The sequence below is a fragment of the Magnolia sinica genome, chromosome 16, assembly GCF_029962835.1.
Source record: "Magnolia sinica isolate HGM2019 chromosome 16, MsV1, whole genome shotgun sequence".
In the NCBI taxonomy this organism is placed as follows: Eukaryota; Viridiplantae; Streptophyta; class Magnoliopsida; order Magnoliales; family Magnoliaceae; genus Magnolia; species Magnolia sinica.
In genome coordinates this window covers 16,565,831-16,584,675 of record NC_080588.1, presented here as the reverse complement: position 1 = coordinate 16,584,675, position 18,845 = coordinate 16,565,831, and the positions used below count along the sequence as shown (strand labels likewise).

At 38.8% G+C, this 18,845-nt stretch overlaps 1 protein-coding gene and 1 non-coding gene across 2 annotated transcripts in view; both read right to left on the bottom strand.

Moving 5' to 3' along the window:
- Window positions 1-4,307, bottom strand: part of LOC131229346 (serine carboxypeptidase-like 25) — a 31,755-nt gene extending 27,448 nt beyond the window's left edge. The window contains exon 1 of the mRNA XM_058225284.1: window positions 3,893-4,307. Within this exon, the coding sequence (XP_058081267.1) occupies window positions 3,893-4,148 (256 nt within the window). The 5' untranslated portion in view covers window positions 4,149-4,307. The remainder of the gene's footprint in view (window positions 1-3,892) is intronic.
- Window positions 4,308-12,726: 8,419 nt separating this feature from the next.
- On the bottom strand, window positions 12,727-12,833 carry LOC131230169 (small nucleolar RNA R71). Its single transcript, XR_009163891.1, has one exon. It is a non-coding gene; the product is annotated as a small nucleolar RNA R71 (small nucleolar RNA).
- Between the last annotated feature and the right edge of the window lie 6,012 nt (window positions 12,834-18,845).

Here is an 18,845-nt window from a genome sequence, read left to right as displayed (position 1 = left end):
TAGGGCACGAGGCAAAAACATTAGGACTATTGATTCCTCAAGTGGACCACACCAGAGGAAGAAGTGTGGATTGAATTCCTACCGTTGAAAACTTCCTATTATTTGCATCTAACCTGTTCATAAGATTACATAGACATGTATGAAGGGAAAACAAAAAGGCTTTCAATCTCTACTGCTTTCTGTAGTGTGGTTCACTTGAGCCTTCAATATATCTCCTTTTTTGCAAATTACCTTAAAATGATCTTTCAAAATGGGTGAACGGTGTTGATAAAACATATACATCCCAGTGGGTCCCACATAAGACCCTGACAGGACCGTCCGTCTCTAGCTCGGTAATGGTGGGGCTGTACCCTATCCGCGCACACATTGAATTAGACAGCTAGAGATGCGTGCACTGAAGTTGACGCATGAGAGATGTAATGAGGAGGACAAAAGGGATTTTGGCGTTGGGCTATATTTTTATAGTGCACGTGCTAGAGACAGAGAGAGAGAGAGAGAGATAGGAAAAATTGTAGTGATCAGAAGAGCTATTTTGGTGGGCCATCACGTCGATAGTCCAAATAATAAAAAATCAAAGGGAATGGACAGTCATAGAAATAACATTAGTCGCTTAAAAAAGGAACCGTCAAAGCGGTTGTCCATATTTAAAAATCAAAACTCACAGCCACAGGATGGTAAGAGTTGTTCAATCATACTAGTTTTGTCCTACGGCTGGGGGTGTACACGAACCGAGCTAGCTCGGTTAGCTCACTCAGAAAAGCTCCATTGGAAGCTGAGTTTGAGTTGAATCGAGCTGATTTTTTTGAGCTCGAAAAAATGAATTCGAGTTGGCTTCAACTGGACTCCACTCGGATCGGATCCATCTCAAATGGAACTCAGATGGAGCCAATTTGGTGACCCGGTTACTTTGATATTAATGTTGCTCACCGGTGTTTAATGAAATGACTCAACCAAGTATGGCTAGTGATAAGAAAGATATGTACATGAGATAAATATCCTTTTTTTCTTAGTTTTTATATTGTTTAGAAGGTGTTTAATAAAATACCAGTGAAACCATTATTGTTGTTTCCCATATGGTAAGATTTTGAAGGTGCATTTTAGGTGTTTGTGGAAATACCGCACAAGCAACTTGGCTTATCTTGGCTCGAACTGGCCTGGGCTGGCAAGAGGACCGAGCTGAGCCAAGTTCAAGCTGAGATCAGCTAGTGGCTGAACCGAGTCAAGCTGAGGCCAGCTCGACTCAAATCGCCTGAATGTACACCCTCAGCTCGACTCGGTTGGACTGCATGTACACCCATACCTATGGCTATCGAGATGGTGACCTACCAGACTAACGGTGCCGATCGCCACATGCACAATAAGGAGCTGCATAGGACTTCTGTACAGCGGCACGATCGCGAGATTGCACCTGCGGTCCAGGCAGGGGATCTGTGTGTGCCACCGTGATGTATGGGTCTAATCCGTGCCGTCCATTCATTTTTACAGATTATTTTAGGGTATTATCCAAAACATAAGACAAATTCAAGGGTCAAGTGGACCACAAAACAGGTAGCAGCGGTGATACTGACGCCCACCATTGAAACTTTCCTAAGGCCCACCGTTTTGTTTATTTTCCATCCAACCTGTTCGTAAGGTCACATAGACCCGTACGAAGGTAAAACACAAATATCAGCTTGATCAAAACTTCTGTGGCTACCACGAAGTTTTTAATGGTGAGCGTTCAAGTCCCACCGTGTGATCGACTTGAGCCTTGGATCTGCCTTTCTTTTGGGCTCATGCGATAAAATGATTTGAAAAAATGGATGGACGGTGTGGATAAAACCCATATATCAGGTTGGGCCCACAGAGTCCCTGCTTGGACCGAGTCTGTACTTGCATAGGCAGGATGCAATCCGCGTCCTGGACTACGTTGTCAAAGTTACTATCAGTTTGTGGTCTTTCCTTTTGAGTTCAACTGGGCCACTTGGTCATCGGCCGATCCACCGATCTGGAACATCCACCAGGCTCAACACACATTTCATGGGCTACCATGACAAAATCTCACCATTTTGACGATTAAATCAATTTAATTGGATGGTCAAATCCATTTCTAAGATGGTCTTCTTCTCTAACCATTCCTTTTCTTAACTATAGGTGGGATGGTTAGGATGACCGAACGAACGTGATGCTTTAGAACCATACGCAATCCATGATGAATGTACTAAACCATTGCATCAAATTGTTGATTGGACCTAGTTTTCAATAAATCATCTAGACCGTCCATCTATAGCATGTTGACTGGATGGTTAGAATGGTCTCATTGTTGTAATAATTTATTTTTATTTTATCATGGTAGCCTATGAAATTAATGTTTTTTTTTTTTTTCCCTGTAGTCCATGAAATGCACATAGGACCTAATGGATGGTTCGGATCAATTGATGAGCTGTCCCAGTGTCCCGTTGAACTCAACTCCACCACAGTTTTATCAAGGGAAATGTTTTCCTTTTGGCTTGAAATTTTGATAATATCTAGTACAACGAATGCAAGACTTGCACTAGAACTCGTTTCAGCTTAAATATACCTATGTCTGGATGAAACTCCATACATCTAAGCTGTCTTTATCAGCTTTAAATTCAAACATCTTATACATACAAATAAAAACATAGCAAGAGCCGGTCTATGTTGCTTTCATACATTGATTGTATTTTAAAGTCTCTCTCTCTCTCACACACACACCAAAGGGTCACTCTTTCCCATGTCATACCTCATTTGAATCTTTAATTTGCATTAGTTTTAGGCAAACACCCTGCCATGAGTTGTTGCAACACACACACAAAGTGAATGTCACACATTCATCATGGTAAACCTCGTGAAGCCTTTGTCACACGGTTTCTATAATGACGCACTCCGCATTGGCTAGATGCAAAGAGGAGGATAAGCAGGTGTAAGCTACTTGATAATGAATGGAAAAATGACCTTGAAGAAAAATAAAGGTGATATCCTTTCATATTGATGATATTAAAAATAAAATTTGTTAAATATTCTTATTAGATAAAATCTAATCCATTTATTGGCATTTTAGCTGTGAAATCTAAATCACATATAGAATACTCACCCTATTTTTGAACTGTTCAATATGCCAATAACTTTATTTAAAATGTTTTTTTCATATCTTTTAAATATTTGAAGTTCTTTCTCCTAATAAAATTAATTGTAGAGCTAAAATTAGGTAAATATGTACTGCTAACTTTATATACATTACAGTATAGATAGAGAGAGAGGTTACAGTGTATGTACCTGTAGGAGTAATATTCACGTACAACCTTATGTGAACTCTCACAGACTATGATTTTTTTCATCTGTTCATGCTGAAATAAATTATACCGGTCTAAGGTGGTTGGGTGCATGAACATGGATCTTCGTACTCTGTCAAACCATAAGTAATTTTTTACATGCTTGTCCATTATCCGAATTACAATGAAGATGTTTGGTATGGTACATCGCGGCAAATTGATGTTTTATGTGTCAAGACTGTAGCTGTTGGTTTTGGGGTCATGGTACAATGATGGAAACGATTATAGAAAGGCCCTCATCTAAGATGGGAGAGTAAAATTATCAAATGGTCAAAACATTTCAATCCGAGAGAATATTTTCAGAAATCTCCCATCCAAGCCAATCAAACAGCTACAGTGACAACGTAGAAACAACAATAGGTTGGGGGTCCTTAGCAAGCTGCTAAAATGGAAGTTTTATATGCAAAATCCACCTTTGATGAGAGAGAGAGAGAGAGAGAGGGTCCTTAGCAAGCTGCTAAAATAGAAGTTTTATATGCAAAATCCACCTTTGATGAGAGAGAGAGAGAGAGAGAGAGAGAGAGAGAGAGAGAGAGAGAGAGAGAGAGAGATTGACTAACCTCCATTTAGCCATATGACCAAAGGTTTAGACTCTGGTGCAGTAGCAGCCTCAGTGAGCCAATAGAAGAGAGCTCTCCCAGCCCGTGCATTAACAGTGACATAGCCCGAGTACTGCTCAAAAGACACATTGGGCTGGCCGGGCAGTGCTACTATCCTATCACCTTCTTCTCCTTCTCCTCCTTTCCTATGGATTGCTCCCACACATAGATGCAGCAAAACAAAGACCATAGGAACAAACATCTCCCCTCTTCCCATGAGTAAGAAGAAGAAGAAGAAGGTGAATATGGGTGTGATGATGGTGGTGATGATGAGCTCTACAAGTGATTAAAAGCTATTTTTTATTTGTAGAAATGCCTTATTTCTGTGACATAAATGAGAGAGAGAGAGAGAGAGAGAGAGAGAGAGAGAGAGAGAGGGTCACATGGTCACAGCATGCCCCAGAAAACAGTCCTGGAATCCTCCATTAAATCCTCATGTATTTATATGACACTTTGACTGCCTTTTGTTTTCCTTTGTAGCTCTTATTCTTCTTATTTCTGTGTGGGTCATGTCTGGTTATTGTAGGCTGGTGTGGGCCGTATCAATGATGTTTGTATTCATTTCAAGACACCTATGCTCATCCACCGCCACTGCTCTCAGAAAACTTTTATACTCTGGCGGATCGTGATGGTTGATACACAGGTACTATAAGTTTGTACTGGCGGCACATAAACAACTCAGACTAAACCGTCAAAATGGCAATTACCACTTTGGATTGATCATAAACAGAAAGTAACATAAGTTCACTCTCATAACTAATCGATTGGTGGACATTTATTAGATGGTTGAGATGAAAGTTAACTAATGGTCTGGATTCAGGAATAAGTGTCGGCAGATCACTGCTTTAGGTTGTTGAATAGATGTTACATTGGGATGATTACTAATCCACAGTGGGTCCTACAATTTGAACCGTTTAATTTGAATTAATGTATGCCATGTGTGCAGATCAACAAGCAAATTAGATGTATCATCTGTTAGAAACGGTGGTGCATCACCTCTGAAATGTGGCCCTCATGCACGTTTATCCAGACCATCCAAGCAGTTGGGAGTAATGCCAATAGAGTACATGTCTAGAACCACATTTATAAAGCAATCCCAACCTTTGTCTGTTGTGGCTACAAAATGAATTGTTAAAAGAGAAATAGCAAGAGGGCCAAATTCCAAGGGAAAAATCATATGATTATTATCATCTTCTAACATATTTTGGTTATGTAGGATCCACTACCCAAAATCAGGATTGTATTTAATTTTGATTATGTAGGACCCACTACCCAAATAGACCATTATTGTTATTTCCACCTATAAAATTATTAGTTTCACCCCCACAAGGCTAGTTTGGTTATAGCATGTCCCTCTTATGCAGATTCAAGAGGACTAAAGTATCCCAATGGGGGTTGAACTTATAACAATTTTAGAGGTTGAAATCAACAAATCCCATGCTTTTGTTATTAGGGTCGTATGATGCCCCTTGTCATAGTAACGGGGCCAATTTCTACTTCTGTTCATGGTCCAGATTCTATGCTAGATGGTCAGACTAGGAAAGATTTATTGAATGTGATGGGATTTAATATCTCATTGTTTTGGTTTCAATAATTTGGAGAAAAAAATATATTTCATGCCTTGACATACCATAAGCCCTTAGAACCGATGACGAAAACCTTAAAAGTAAAAACTGACTTACCTGTACATGATACCATAATTAAAGAAAACACAAATGATGCATGATTTCTTAATCTAGTGTGCTTTGTGTTGGAAGTGTCTAGAGAATCAATCAGGATGGAGCCTTCTATGGATTCAAGGATCTTGTTAGCTTTTTTGCGTTAGGTTTATCATTTATCCATTATGGTTTAGGCATCTCATATGACCAACTCAGTGTTGGTATACCAATTAAAGTAGGTTACGTTTGAGAGCACATAGAAGAATGGGCTTTAGATAGCAATATGAAATTGCAGGTATTCCACTAGTATCACTAAGTTAGAAGCTTGGAGTTATGTGTATAGGATCATATACTATCATAGATGCAAATTTCATATGAAGTCCAAATGAGACAACTATATCTATTGAGACAATGATTTAAACACTTAACATGCCATCTATCTATTCATGTATCCATAGCATAAAGAACAAGACAAAGCATAAGTAGAGAATCATCACATATTGTACAACAACATATAGTGGTTCGATGAATTACCTACTCCACTCTTGGATGACAACTCAAATTCGAGTTTTCCGGATTTCACTATCTCATATGGTTTTCAATAGGTTCACCATAAACCATTACATCCTACACAAGGACTCCTATATACACACTGTTGGTGACCTACACAAGTCGTACGAGTTTGGATCTCAAACTCTCAATTAGTCCCACACAAGAACTAACAATATTGTACACATCCACCAGTGGCCTACACAAGGTCTTACATTTTGAGTTTGGGTTTCAAACTCTAAACCCAAATCTCCACAAGAAGTGACTTTTATAATAGATTCAAAATAAACTCTTATGAGATAGATAAGCCAGTTGATAGCATATGTTCTTGAGATGCTTCTCCGGACTTGAATCAACTTCTCTTTGGCTCTCTTGATCAACAACATTAAGTGAATCTTTTAATCTAGTGTGCTAATGTATTGGGAGTTTGGTGATGGTGGTGAATCTCCCAAAAATTAGGGCTTTGTAGGAAAAAATGGAGAATTCACCTAATCAAGCATTCTAGCTATTAGATAAATATAGTTTACCTGTAAGATATATGTCTAAGCCTTAGAGAAAGATAGATATCATGTTCAACTTCAATGGGAGCTTTAGATACTCATTTATGGTGATTAAACCCATGAAGATGACATGAATTCAATGAAATTTGAGTCTTAAGAGAGATGATTAGAAAGGGATACACTTAGACTCATGTTCTATCAAATTCCCATTAGCTTGCAAAAGCCCTAAGAGATTCTTTAAATAGATGAGTGAAGCAATGGATCTAAAATGACTAGTTATCAATCAAATCGATTGATCTTTCGATTCAATTGACTCGAATTGACATTAACGATTGGACTGTCGATTCGATTGACAACTCTGTGAATTATACAATTTTGGTTGCTGGATGTTTTTAAGCTATGTTGATTAAATCGATGGAATTGTCGATTTAAACAACAATTAACTAATTTTCATGTATTGCTTGCTGGATGGTTTTGACTAGTATTGATTGGATTGATAGGTTCTGTCGATTCGATCAACTCGAATCGACTTCAATCGATAATGTTGTCGATTTAATCAACAGTTCACTGTTTTGTACTAATTTTGGTTTTTAACATTCAGAAGCTCTGAAGCTCTTACAAGCCAAGCTAAACTTGTTCGATTTTAATAGGATGATGACATGAGTGTTTTCCTATTGATGTTTGTCATCTAGAGATAGTGTTTTGGGTTTAATTGGGTTCAAAGTATAGGGATACCAAGGCACTTTCATACGTATACCTGTGTCTTTATGCCTTGATCACCATAATTCTTCAAGTCTTCAAGTTTTCGGACGTCTTTGGCTACCAATAGGGCTCACATGACTTGACGGCAACAGGCTCACATTATTGACAAACAATTGCACTTAATCTTCCCCTTTGCCAATTATGTGATAAAACCTAACCTATACATTATCATGGTAAATACCAATGAAATAGACAAAATAAATCTCAAAATTTACATGCCCATAGTTATAAAGATCTATAAATAATGAACTCGATGACTTGTATAGGAAGTCGCTTCTTTAACTGCACAAATATACTCCCCCTAAGTCCCCGCATCAAAGATAGCCTACAAAAAAGATAATCAAACATACTTTGGTGGGATTTTCATTCTCTCCCTTTTTTTTTAATCAAGAATTGACAAAGTGTTAACCAAATAGATATACAATAAGCACATGACATGATGATGAGACATACACATAAAAAATGTACTTATATGCACAAAAATACGTATCACAATAAGAGTCAATTACAAAGTGCCAAGAGAGAAACATGACAATCCATACACATGGGGGTATAAACAAACTATATCTATAAAAAAAGTAATGATAGATCTACCAAGAAGATACCAATTTGGGTCATTATCATAGCAAAAAGCATAGAAATGTCTAACTATAAAAACCATAATCATAAGTACGATCCATAGAAATATTAGTAAATAAAATCCACACATGACTCAAAGTCTGATACAACACAAATTAAAAGAGGCCATCCACAGATATACATTTATATATCCACATAATGACCTCGATAGTCAAAAGACTTAACAACTATAAAAGCAAAAGATTGTCTCTGACACAAATTATCCTCAAACAATTATCCTATCCCATAATGTCGGGGGTTGGCGCATCATCTCACTAGCAATGAAATCACGAAGCCAAGTCTTGAATGGAGCAGTATATCGTCTCTAACATCTGCTCCATGTGCATTTGACACTCCAAAATCTGTGTCAACTGCTCCATAATCTGTGCCTGGCACTCCACCATGCGTGTCTGCGGCTCCTCGATGCTGGTGATGTGAGGAAAAATGTCTGCTTGAGGTTCTGACGATGATGCAGGCAGCGTAGCAAGTCAAACCTTAGGTGGAGGTGAATGGTGACGAGGTTCAGGTGGAGTCGAATGTCATGAAGATGTAGCGGCTTGATGGACGTGAGAAGTTGGTGGAGTAGCCTCTTGAGGCTATGCAGGGTCCTGTGGACGTGGCAACTTAATTTTCTGAATTCTTTCTAAGTTAATCCATGTGATTGGAAGAGGAGACTTGATAGTATTTGGAAAACCATAGTCATGGGCTAACATACAGATAAGGTGCCTAAAGGGTAGAGCAAAAGAATGACTCGAGGACAATACAGAAATGATCTGATGCATCATCAGGGTTGGAAGATAAAGACACCGATGGTGACCAACATGATACATGGTTTTTACCATAAAAGGTGTCAGGTTAGCGCGATTACCTTTCCTCGAATATACATTTGTGGTGAATATAAGGTGCAGTAGGTGAAACTAACTAGACAAATCTGATGCACTCAATGCATTTCCTTTGTGCCACGCCACATTGTGACCGTTAAATAAGAATTTGGTCCACTCCATACATTAGGCTTTAAGAGCCAAATCTGTCTCAGGAGGAGTACACATTGACCTTGCGGCACCAATTAACCAAGTAATACGTTCTGATGTCACATGAGTGACTCTCCCATTATAGTCCATGTTGAAACTCGAGGGATGTAGCACTGGTTCATAACATTTGAAAAAAAATATATGCACTAACTTCTCAAAGACGAGACCACCGAAAGACCAAATTGGATCCCATCCAATCTGAACTAGTAGTTCGTGCATATCGAAACCTTGAAGACATTCTAATGAAACTCTTATTTCATAAATAATAGGGAGTTTTGAGAATTTTACCAGGAAGTCACAAATGATTTCAACTTCTTCATCAAATGGGGAACCCAAAGAAGATGTGCTAGAGAAAAAGGACTATGGAGGAGGTGGATCATAAGATTGGCTACATCCGTGACCGTGACGGGGTAATTTCTCTCAGCGAGTGGAGTCAGATGGACCCTCGTTGTTCTTGGCTTTGGATTACTTTTCCTTTTTTTTTTTTAACGGATGAGCGACTACTCGTCATTTTGGATGATGAACCAATTAAAAGACACAAAATAAAAACGGAAGAGAACCATAAAGTGAAATTGAAAGATTTTAAGAAGAACAGACGAAATGAGAGGTGGAACCAACAATACAAATAAGATATGAGGGGAAAAATGACTAAACCTAGTAAAAGTTTTTTTTTTTTTTTTAATTAGACAATGTCGATTCAAGCGTTGTTAGTCTAATCGACTTGAATTGACAGGTTGTTGATCGAATGAAATGGTATCGGATGTTAATATGTTTAGTCTGCGTGTGTTGTACATAATTCTTTGAGATATTGATTACATTGGTATTATTGCAAAACAATGTCATGATCTCCTGAGCAATCCCGTAATCAAGCAACATTTGTTTCATCTAGAGTAATTGAGTACAACAACTCCCAATTGTAATGTACTTGGCTTCAGCAGTGGACAAAGATATAAAGTTCTGCTTCTTACTATACCAAGAAACTAAGCAGTTCCCAACATAAAAATAACTGCTATTTGTGGATTTTTTATCGTCAATGTTTCCAGCCCAATCAACATCTAAATATCCAGCTATAGTAGTCGAGGAATCATATAGCTACTGGAGACCATAATTTGTGGTGCAAGCTACATATCTAAAAATTCTCCTAATAGTAGACAAATGGAATTCTTTAGGGGCTATTTGATTTTTGATTCCATTGGGAAATGACTGGGAAATAGCTAATAATTACTTCCCTATGCAATTCCCACACCAGTACCGACGACTAACTTTTTAGCACTAAAACTGAGAAAAGGTACAAAATAAATGTGGGGCTCACTATGATGTATGTGGCTTATCCACACCATCCATCCCTTATGCTAGCTGATTTTAAGGCATGTGCCCAAAAATTAGGCAGATCCAAAGCTCCAGTGGACCACACCACAGGAAATAGTTGAAATTGGATGCTCACCGTATAAAAATTTTGTGTGGCCCTCAGAAGTTTTGGATGAAGCTGATATTCGTGTTTACCCCTTATTAATGTTTTTATGACTTCATGAAAAGGTTAGATGACAAATAAACATCAACGTGGGCACAATGAACAAAATAACTTTCAATGGTGGACGTTTAAGGCCATTGTTTCCTGTGGTATGGGCCACTTGAGCATTGGATCTGTCTCAATTTTGGACTTAGGCCCTAAAATCTTTTGATAAAACAGATGGACAGTGTGGATATGTCATACACATCGCAATGGGGTCTACAAATTTAAGTCAGCTTTTTTGGACCAATTTTCGAGATGAAAATACACATGAAATTTTATTATGAGAATATTTGTAGTCTTTAATGGCCTGTTGTGACTGACATTACAATGGGTTTGCAATGGCTTTAAGTATTTCCTTTTCCGTATTTTGATTGTGACATCAGGAAGCCCTGTTGTTTGCCATCGTCTCCTGGGCATGGCTGGATGGCGGTATCTTTCCTAACCTTCACAATCATCTGATTGGTTGGTAATTGGTTTAATTATGTTGTTTGCTCTGTCTTCTGGGCATGGTTTGATGATAGAATCCATTCTGATTCATATTCCTTTCATCACATGAAGACTAAATCAAGTAGGTTCAGTTTGATTTCCAAGAATCTTAATGCAGGTATAAGATCTCCCTGATCCTTACAAGTGGATCCTCTGAATCCCTAGTTTCCTTCCTCTGAATTTCTTTAGTTTTACATTAATCTCTCACCATTATTCATCAATTTATATTTGATTTAGATTGCATCTTAGGCTAGTTCTAGTTCTATTTAGTTTCAGCTGGGGTGGGTATCCCTCATCAAGTCAATAACCTCCAGTTTATTATTCATCATTAACCCTATACTTGGGGTGCAAGTTTTGCGCCATTGCCAACGTTAGTTTTTAAATTAATTAGTTTTAGAATTAGGTTAGGATTAGGATTTTACTAACTTTTGGCTAAGGGTTTTTATTTTATTTTATTTTTATTTTTAAAAACTAACTTGTTTCATTATTTTGTAGGATCTTGACATAAGTTCCTAAATTGGTAATTCCTTCCTAATTTCTCTACTCTTTCCACTTTTAAAGTTAGGGTTTAAATTTTTCTAATTCTAGTATTTTCCTATTTGTAGGAAATAGTTTTTAGAAATTTTCCTCTTTTGTTTTTAGAAACTTGGTTAGTTATTACCCTTTTTAGAAATTAACTTTCTTATTTTTATTTTAGTAACTTTCTAATTTTAACTCTTTTAGAATCTAATTTGTTTCCTAATTTATTTTTAGAATTTTTTAGAAACTAACCTTCCTATTTTGTGGGCCTTTAAAATAGAAATTTCTAATTCGGTAAGCTCCTTCTCTACTTCCTATTTTTCAGTTCTCTTTTAGTAATTTACTTTCTAGTTTAAGGACTCTCCTATTTTATTTTAGAAGTTTCCACTTTCTTTTAGAAATCAGTTTACTACTACCTTTCTTTTAAAGGATTGTTCCTCCCCTTTTTAGAATCTAACTTATTTTGTTTTATTTTGCAGGTCCTTAACTTAGGGGCTTCAATTTGGTAATTTCTTTCCAACTCTCCCTCTCTTTCTTTTTAGATTTTCTTTTCCTTTCTTAGGATTAGGCTTTGAATTTGATTGAGGGCTGCGAGTGTTTCATGCCCAAGTGGGCCCGTGACGACACTCGACGTCTCTTGACTGAAGGAGGATTAGTTGAGGGGTTGACTATCCATCGCAGGACTAGACACCGCTCGAAATCCCCTGAGTTGATTGAAGTTTTAGCTGAAGACCAACCTCCTCTACTTCCACCCAGGGTGGAGGATACCCAAGATGAGAATGAGGTGCAATAGGCACCCCCGCCTCGTACTTTAAGAGATTATCTACAACCAGCGGGAGTGAGTATGCCCTCATGCATGATTTTCCCTGAAAACACAGGACAAATGGACATCAAGCCAGGAGTTATCCAACTTCTTCCCAAATTCCATGGACTTAAATCAGAAAGTCCATATTTACATTTGAAAGAGTTCGATGAGATTATAGCTACATTATGTTTTCCTAATGTATCTGAGGATACAATTAGGCTGGAACTCTTTCCTTTTTCCTTAAAAGAGAAAGCTAAGACGTGGTTACATTCACTGCGTCCTAGATCCATTGGCACATGGAACGACATGCAGAGGGAATTCATAAAAAATTTCTTCCCACATCATAAAACGATTACCCTCAGAAAAGCAATCATGAACTTTGCCCAAAAGGAAGATGAAACATTCTTCCAATGTTGGGAAAGATTCAAAGATTTGGTCAGTTCATGCCCACAACACGGATTTGAAACGTGGCGCATTACAAATTTTTTCTATGATGGACTGACATCTTCCATGCGCCAAATGGTCGAGACAATGTGTAATGGAGAGTTCATTAATAAAGATGTTGACGATGTATGGGATTACCTCGATAGTCTTGCTGAAAAAACACAATCATGGGACTATTACCCAATGGCGAACACCACGTCTAGGCCGACTCAATTAAAGGAGAAAGGTGGATTATATCTCTTGAAAGAAGAGGATGATCTCAAGTATAAAGTGACTACGCTCATAAGGAAAGTTGAGGCCATGGAAGGAAAGAAGGATAAGGTTAATGAAATTGTTTGCGGCATCTGTGATTGCAACATTCATACAACTGAAAATTGTCCTACAATACCCACCTTTCGAGGAGTGTTGAATGAACAAGCTAATGCCGTAAACAACTATCAAAGACCTTTTACTGGACCTAACTCCAATACGTATAATCCTGGTTGGAAAAATCATCCAAACTTTAGTTAGAGGAATGGACAAACGACTACCCCTCAAGGTTTCTTCAATCAAAATCCAAATCAAGTGAAACCTCAAGAGGAACCAGTTTAAAATTCCATACAAGAGCTGGCTCAGGCAATGCGGGGAATTACAGATTTTATGCAAAAGATAGATTCTCGTATGACGGTTATAGAAAAGGGGATGCTTCCTGCACAACCTCTCCCCAATCCTAAACCGCAGTACGAGATTAATGATCCCAGCTCTTCAAATCAGATGGGGCACGCTAAATCCATCACCACTCTTAGGAGTAAAAGGATCATTGATAAAACTCTTCCGGTTAGGCCCGAAAAGCCTCAAGAACCAGAAGAGGACAACAACGATGGATCCAGTGATGCCCCACAAAAATTAGAACCGGAACTTCTAGAGAAGCCAGTTGCTCCGTTCCCCCAACGGTTGGTTTCACCAAAACCTCTCTCTAACTCTCAGGATATCCTAGAGGTGTTGAAACAAGTGAAACTCAACATTCCTCTACTTGATGTCGTGAAACAGATTCCTTCATATGCCAAATTTCTGAAAGACTTATGCACGACCAAAAGATGAAAAATTATTCAAAAGAAAATCTTCTTGACTGAGAAAGTGAGTGCCATCCTGAATAAAGACGTGCCACAGAAATTCAAAGATCATGATAGCCCAACCATATCATGTGTAATCGGGAACCATCGAATTGATCACGCACTTCTTGACTTAGGAGCGAGTGTCAATCTGATTCCCTACTCGGTATACAAACAGTTAGGTTTGGGTGAATTAAAACCCACCCTAACCACACTACAACTTGCTGATCGCTCTGTTCGTGTACCAAGAGGGATAATTGAGGATGTGTTAGTTCAGGTCGATAGATTTTACTACCCTATAGATTTTATCATCCTGGACACCGAACCCATCAATAACATGAGCACTCAGATTCCCGTCATTCTTGGTCGCCCATTCCTTGCCACATCAAATGCAATTATCAATTGCAGGAATGGTGTCATGACTATGTCTTTTGAAAATTTGACATTGGAGTCAAATATTTTTTTTAATAACGGCAGCAACTCAGAGGATGATGACGATTTCCACGACATTAACATGATTGACTCTTTCGTGGAAGATACGACACCTCTGACCTTATCCTCCGACCATCTAGAGACATGCCTGGCCCACTCCCATGATTTTGATGATGACATGATTAGGGAGACATGCACCTTGCTTGATACTGCACCGGTACTTGAAGTTAACCGGTGGAGGCCATAATTTGAAGAATTGCCACAAACCGATGTAATGCCTCTACCGTTTAACCTCAAGCCGCCGAAGCTTGACCTAAAACCTTTGCCCTCTGATTTGAAATATGCCTATTTAGGTCAAGATGAGACATACCCGGTGGTGATCTCTGCCCACCTAGAGAAAGAACAGGAGAGTATGCTCATATCTACTCTCATTGAGCATAAAGGAGCCCTAGGATGGACGATAGCGGACCTCAAGGGAATCGATCCCTCGATTTGTACTCACCGCATATATCTTGAGGATAATGTAAAAACCGCTCGGCAACCACAACGTAGACTAAATCCAAATATGAAGGAAGTGGTTAAGGCCGAGGTTCTTAAACTATTAGACGTGGGTATCATATACCCTATATCCGATAGTCAATGGGTGAGTCCAACTCAAGTGGTCCCTAAGAAGTCCGGAATCACCATCGTAGCCAATGCCAATAATGAACTCGTGCCAACTAGAGTCACTACTGGTTGGAGAATGTGCATTGACTACAGGAAGTTGAATACCGTCACAAGGAAAGACCACTTTCCTTTACCATTCATTGATCAGATCTTGGAAAGGTTAGCTGGTCATTCCTATTACAGTTTCCTTGACGGGTATTCGGGCTACAACCAGATAGAGATAACCCCTGAAGACCAGGAAAAGACCACATTTACATGTCCCTATAGCACCTTTGCCTATCGAAGGATGCCATTCGGACTATGTAATGCCCCTGCCACCTTTCAGCGATATATGCTTAGTATCTTTTCTGATATGGTGGGGCAATATCTAGAGGTCTTCATGGACGATTTCTCTATTTACGGTCCATCTTTCAGCAAGTGCTTAAGACTTTCCAAGCACTTGCTGAAAAGATGTGAAGAAAAGAACTTGGTACTTAATTGGGAGAAGTGCCATTTCATAGTTCAGAAGGGAATTGTCCTTGGGCATATCATCTCGTCCAAGGGAATCGAGGTAGATAAGGCAAAAATCGATCTTATCTCTAACCTACCTCCACCCAAGAACATTAGAGACGTGCGATCCTTCTTAGGACACGCAGGATTTTACAGGCGATTCATAAAGGACTTTAGTCTCCTCTCTCGTCCTTTATGTACTCTTCTTCAAAAGGATGCTCTGTATGAGTGGATTGAGCAATACCAGGAAGTTTTCACCAAGCTTAAGGGCACATTAACCACTGCACCTATCATGCAGCCACCCGACTGGAGCCTTCCTTTTGAGCTTATGTGCGATGCTTCTGATTATGCTCTTGGGGCGGTCCTAGGCCAGAGAAAAGATAAGAGGCCCTACGTCATTCATTACGCAAGTAGAACTTTAAATTCTGCCCAGGTGAACTACTCGACTAAGGAAAAGGAACTCTTAGCTGTAATATTCGCCTTGGACAAATTTAGGTCCTACTTGATCGGATCCAAGATCATTATTTACACAGATCATGCGGCACTTAAGTATCTTCTTTCTAAGAATGATTCTAAGCCCCGTTTGATACGATGGATCCTTCTACTCCAAGAATTTGATTTGGAAATTAAAGATAAAAAGGGAGTACAGAACGTAATGGCCGATCACCTGTCTCGCCTTAATACCTCTGATTCCCTTGAGACGACTCATATCAACGACATATTCCCTGATGAACAACTATTCAGAGTCTCCCATTCACCTTGGTTTGCTGATATTACTAATTATCTTGCTACAGGTGCCATATCGACACAATAGACTGCGCAAGATAAGAAGAAATTCTTCACTGAGGTGCGCAACTTTTTCTGGGAAGATCCTTATTTATTTAAATATTGCCCAGACCAAATCCTAAGGAGATGTGTACCAGACGATGAGCATCAGAGCGTCATCTCCTTCTGTCATTCATAAGCCTGTGGTGGTCACTTTTCTGCTAAAAAGACCACGGCCAAGATTCTGTAGTGTGGCTTTTACTAGCCCACTATGTTTAGGGACACTCATGAGTTTTGCAAAGCTTGTGAGCGTTGTCAGAAATTGGGAGCATTGTCCCGTCGAAATATGATGCCTTTGAATCCCATCCTTATCATTGAAGCATTTGATTGCTGGGGCATTGATTTCATGGGACCATTCCCCCAATCGTTTGGAAATCTGTATATTTTGCTCGCTGTGGATTATGTCACTAAATGGGTCGAAGCGATTCCGTGTCGAACTAATGACCATCGCACGGTCATTAAATTCCTAAAAGAAAACATCCTTTCTCGATTCGGAACGCCTCGAGCCATCATTAGTGATGGGGGCTCACACTTTTGTAATAAACCATTTGAGAGCTTAATGAAGAAATATGGTATCTCTCATAAGGTGAGCACCCCGTACCACCCACAGACAAGTGGGCAAGCCGGGATTTCTAATAGGGAAATCAAACACATTTTGGAGAAAACGGTTAACCTTGATCGTAAGGATTGGTCAATCGATTGACCGATTTAAAACCCCTATTGGAATGTCTCCCTTTAGACTTGTCTATAGGAAAGCTTGTCACTTGCCTGTGGAGCTGGAACATAAAGCGTACTGGGTGATCAAAAATCTTAATTTCAATCTGGACAATGCTGGCTCGCTACGCAAACTTCAATTGAATGAACTTGAGGAAATCCGGAATGATGCATACGATAATTCAAGAATTTACAAGGACAAGATGAAAGCATTTCATGACCAACACATTTTACGAAAATCATTCACGCCTGGTCAGAAGGTCCTTTTGTACAATTCTCGATTACATCTCTTTCCGGGTAAGCTTCGATCTCGTTGGACCGGCCCTTAAATTGTTGTTGCTGTTTTTTTCTCATGGGGCCGTTGAGATAAGAGATCCCGACAATGGCAAGGAGTTTAAAGTCAATGGACATCGATTGAAACCATTTGTCGAGAAATTTGATTCAGAGGACATGTCCATGACCCTGACTGCTCCTGTTTACCGGGATTAATCTCCTAATCTGATGGAGGTACAGGTAAGTTTATCGCTTTCATAGGACTAGGGTAGTTGCTTTATTTGTCTGGTTGAAGACGGTAAACTTAGCGCTCCTGGGAGGCAACCCAGCTCTTCATTTCATTTCGTTTTTATCATTAGTTAGTTCAATGTTTGTGGGTAACATTACTGCAAACCCTCACGAGACTACAACTCGTCCACTAGGGGTAACCTAGGGGTTTAAAGGCTTATTGCATACGCTAAATGCAATCAAGAGCACCTGCGAAAGTGGTATAGGTAGGATTTTATTTTTGTTATTTTTCTTTTTTCTTCTATTTATTTTTCTCTTATTCTGACCCGCTCTTACGTAGATATCTTTGGAAAGCCTCTTGATTCTTTCGTCCAAGTACTATCTTTCCATCACCCCTCCTATATTTCCATTGTCCCATGTGCATTGCATGTTTATTTCTTTTACATTGAGGACAATGTAGATTTTTAGTTGGGGGTGGGAGATTAGGTTTCCTAATCAGTGTTTTCTTGGTCTTGAGCGAAAATTGTGAAAATTTTAAATTTTTTTTGGAATTTCGTATGAATTCAAAGTGATTTTGATGGCCATCTGGGACACTTGGAATTACAAAATACATGATGTTGGTAATTTATGACTCATGGATTTAGAGTTTGAACTATTAATCCATGATTAGAAGTTTTAAACATTGATTGAATCATAATTTTATATGTCACATCTCGCTTACACATTAAGGTTTCATTCGATATTGAAGGATTAAGCTTGAAAGGAACCAACCTGAGAAATTGAAAAGATTGGGCGAATGGTCTTCACCATAGGTTTGCTCCCTATAGGTGAAGGTTCAATTTTCCAAAATAGCCAGTCGGAAAGGGATAGGCAATGGTCTTCACCATAGGTTTGCTCCCTGTAGGTGAGGATTTGATTCCCCTTCTTGGCGTTACTTTTAATGGAAAAATCAAAAGCTGGAGGAATGAAAAGATGATTTGTGAGGAAAGTTTTGGTTATCATGAATTCTCTTGTGGTTACCAATGATTACCTGAAATAGAGAAGTGAATCTTAATAATGTTAAGCCGAGATTACACTATACACTCATGGAACTCAATATTTTGAATTGTTCTAATTAATGGATTAATATTTGAGCTTGATTATGAAGGTTACCGTGAGCTTGATTCCACGAGAAAGTAATGCCAACATTCATGAATCTTAGAATTCGAGTATCTGAACTGTTTTTCATAAATCTCTTGAGTTTATAGAAATTGTCCTGTAATTCTCAATTTATTTTTCGCATACCTTGCTCGGGACTAGCAAGATGCTGGT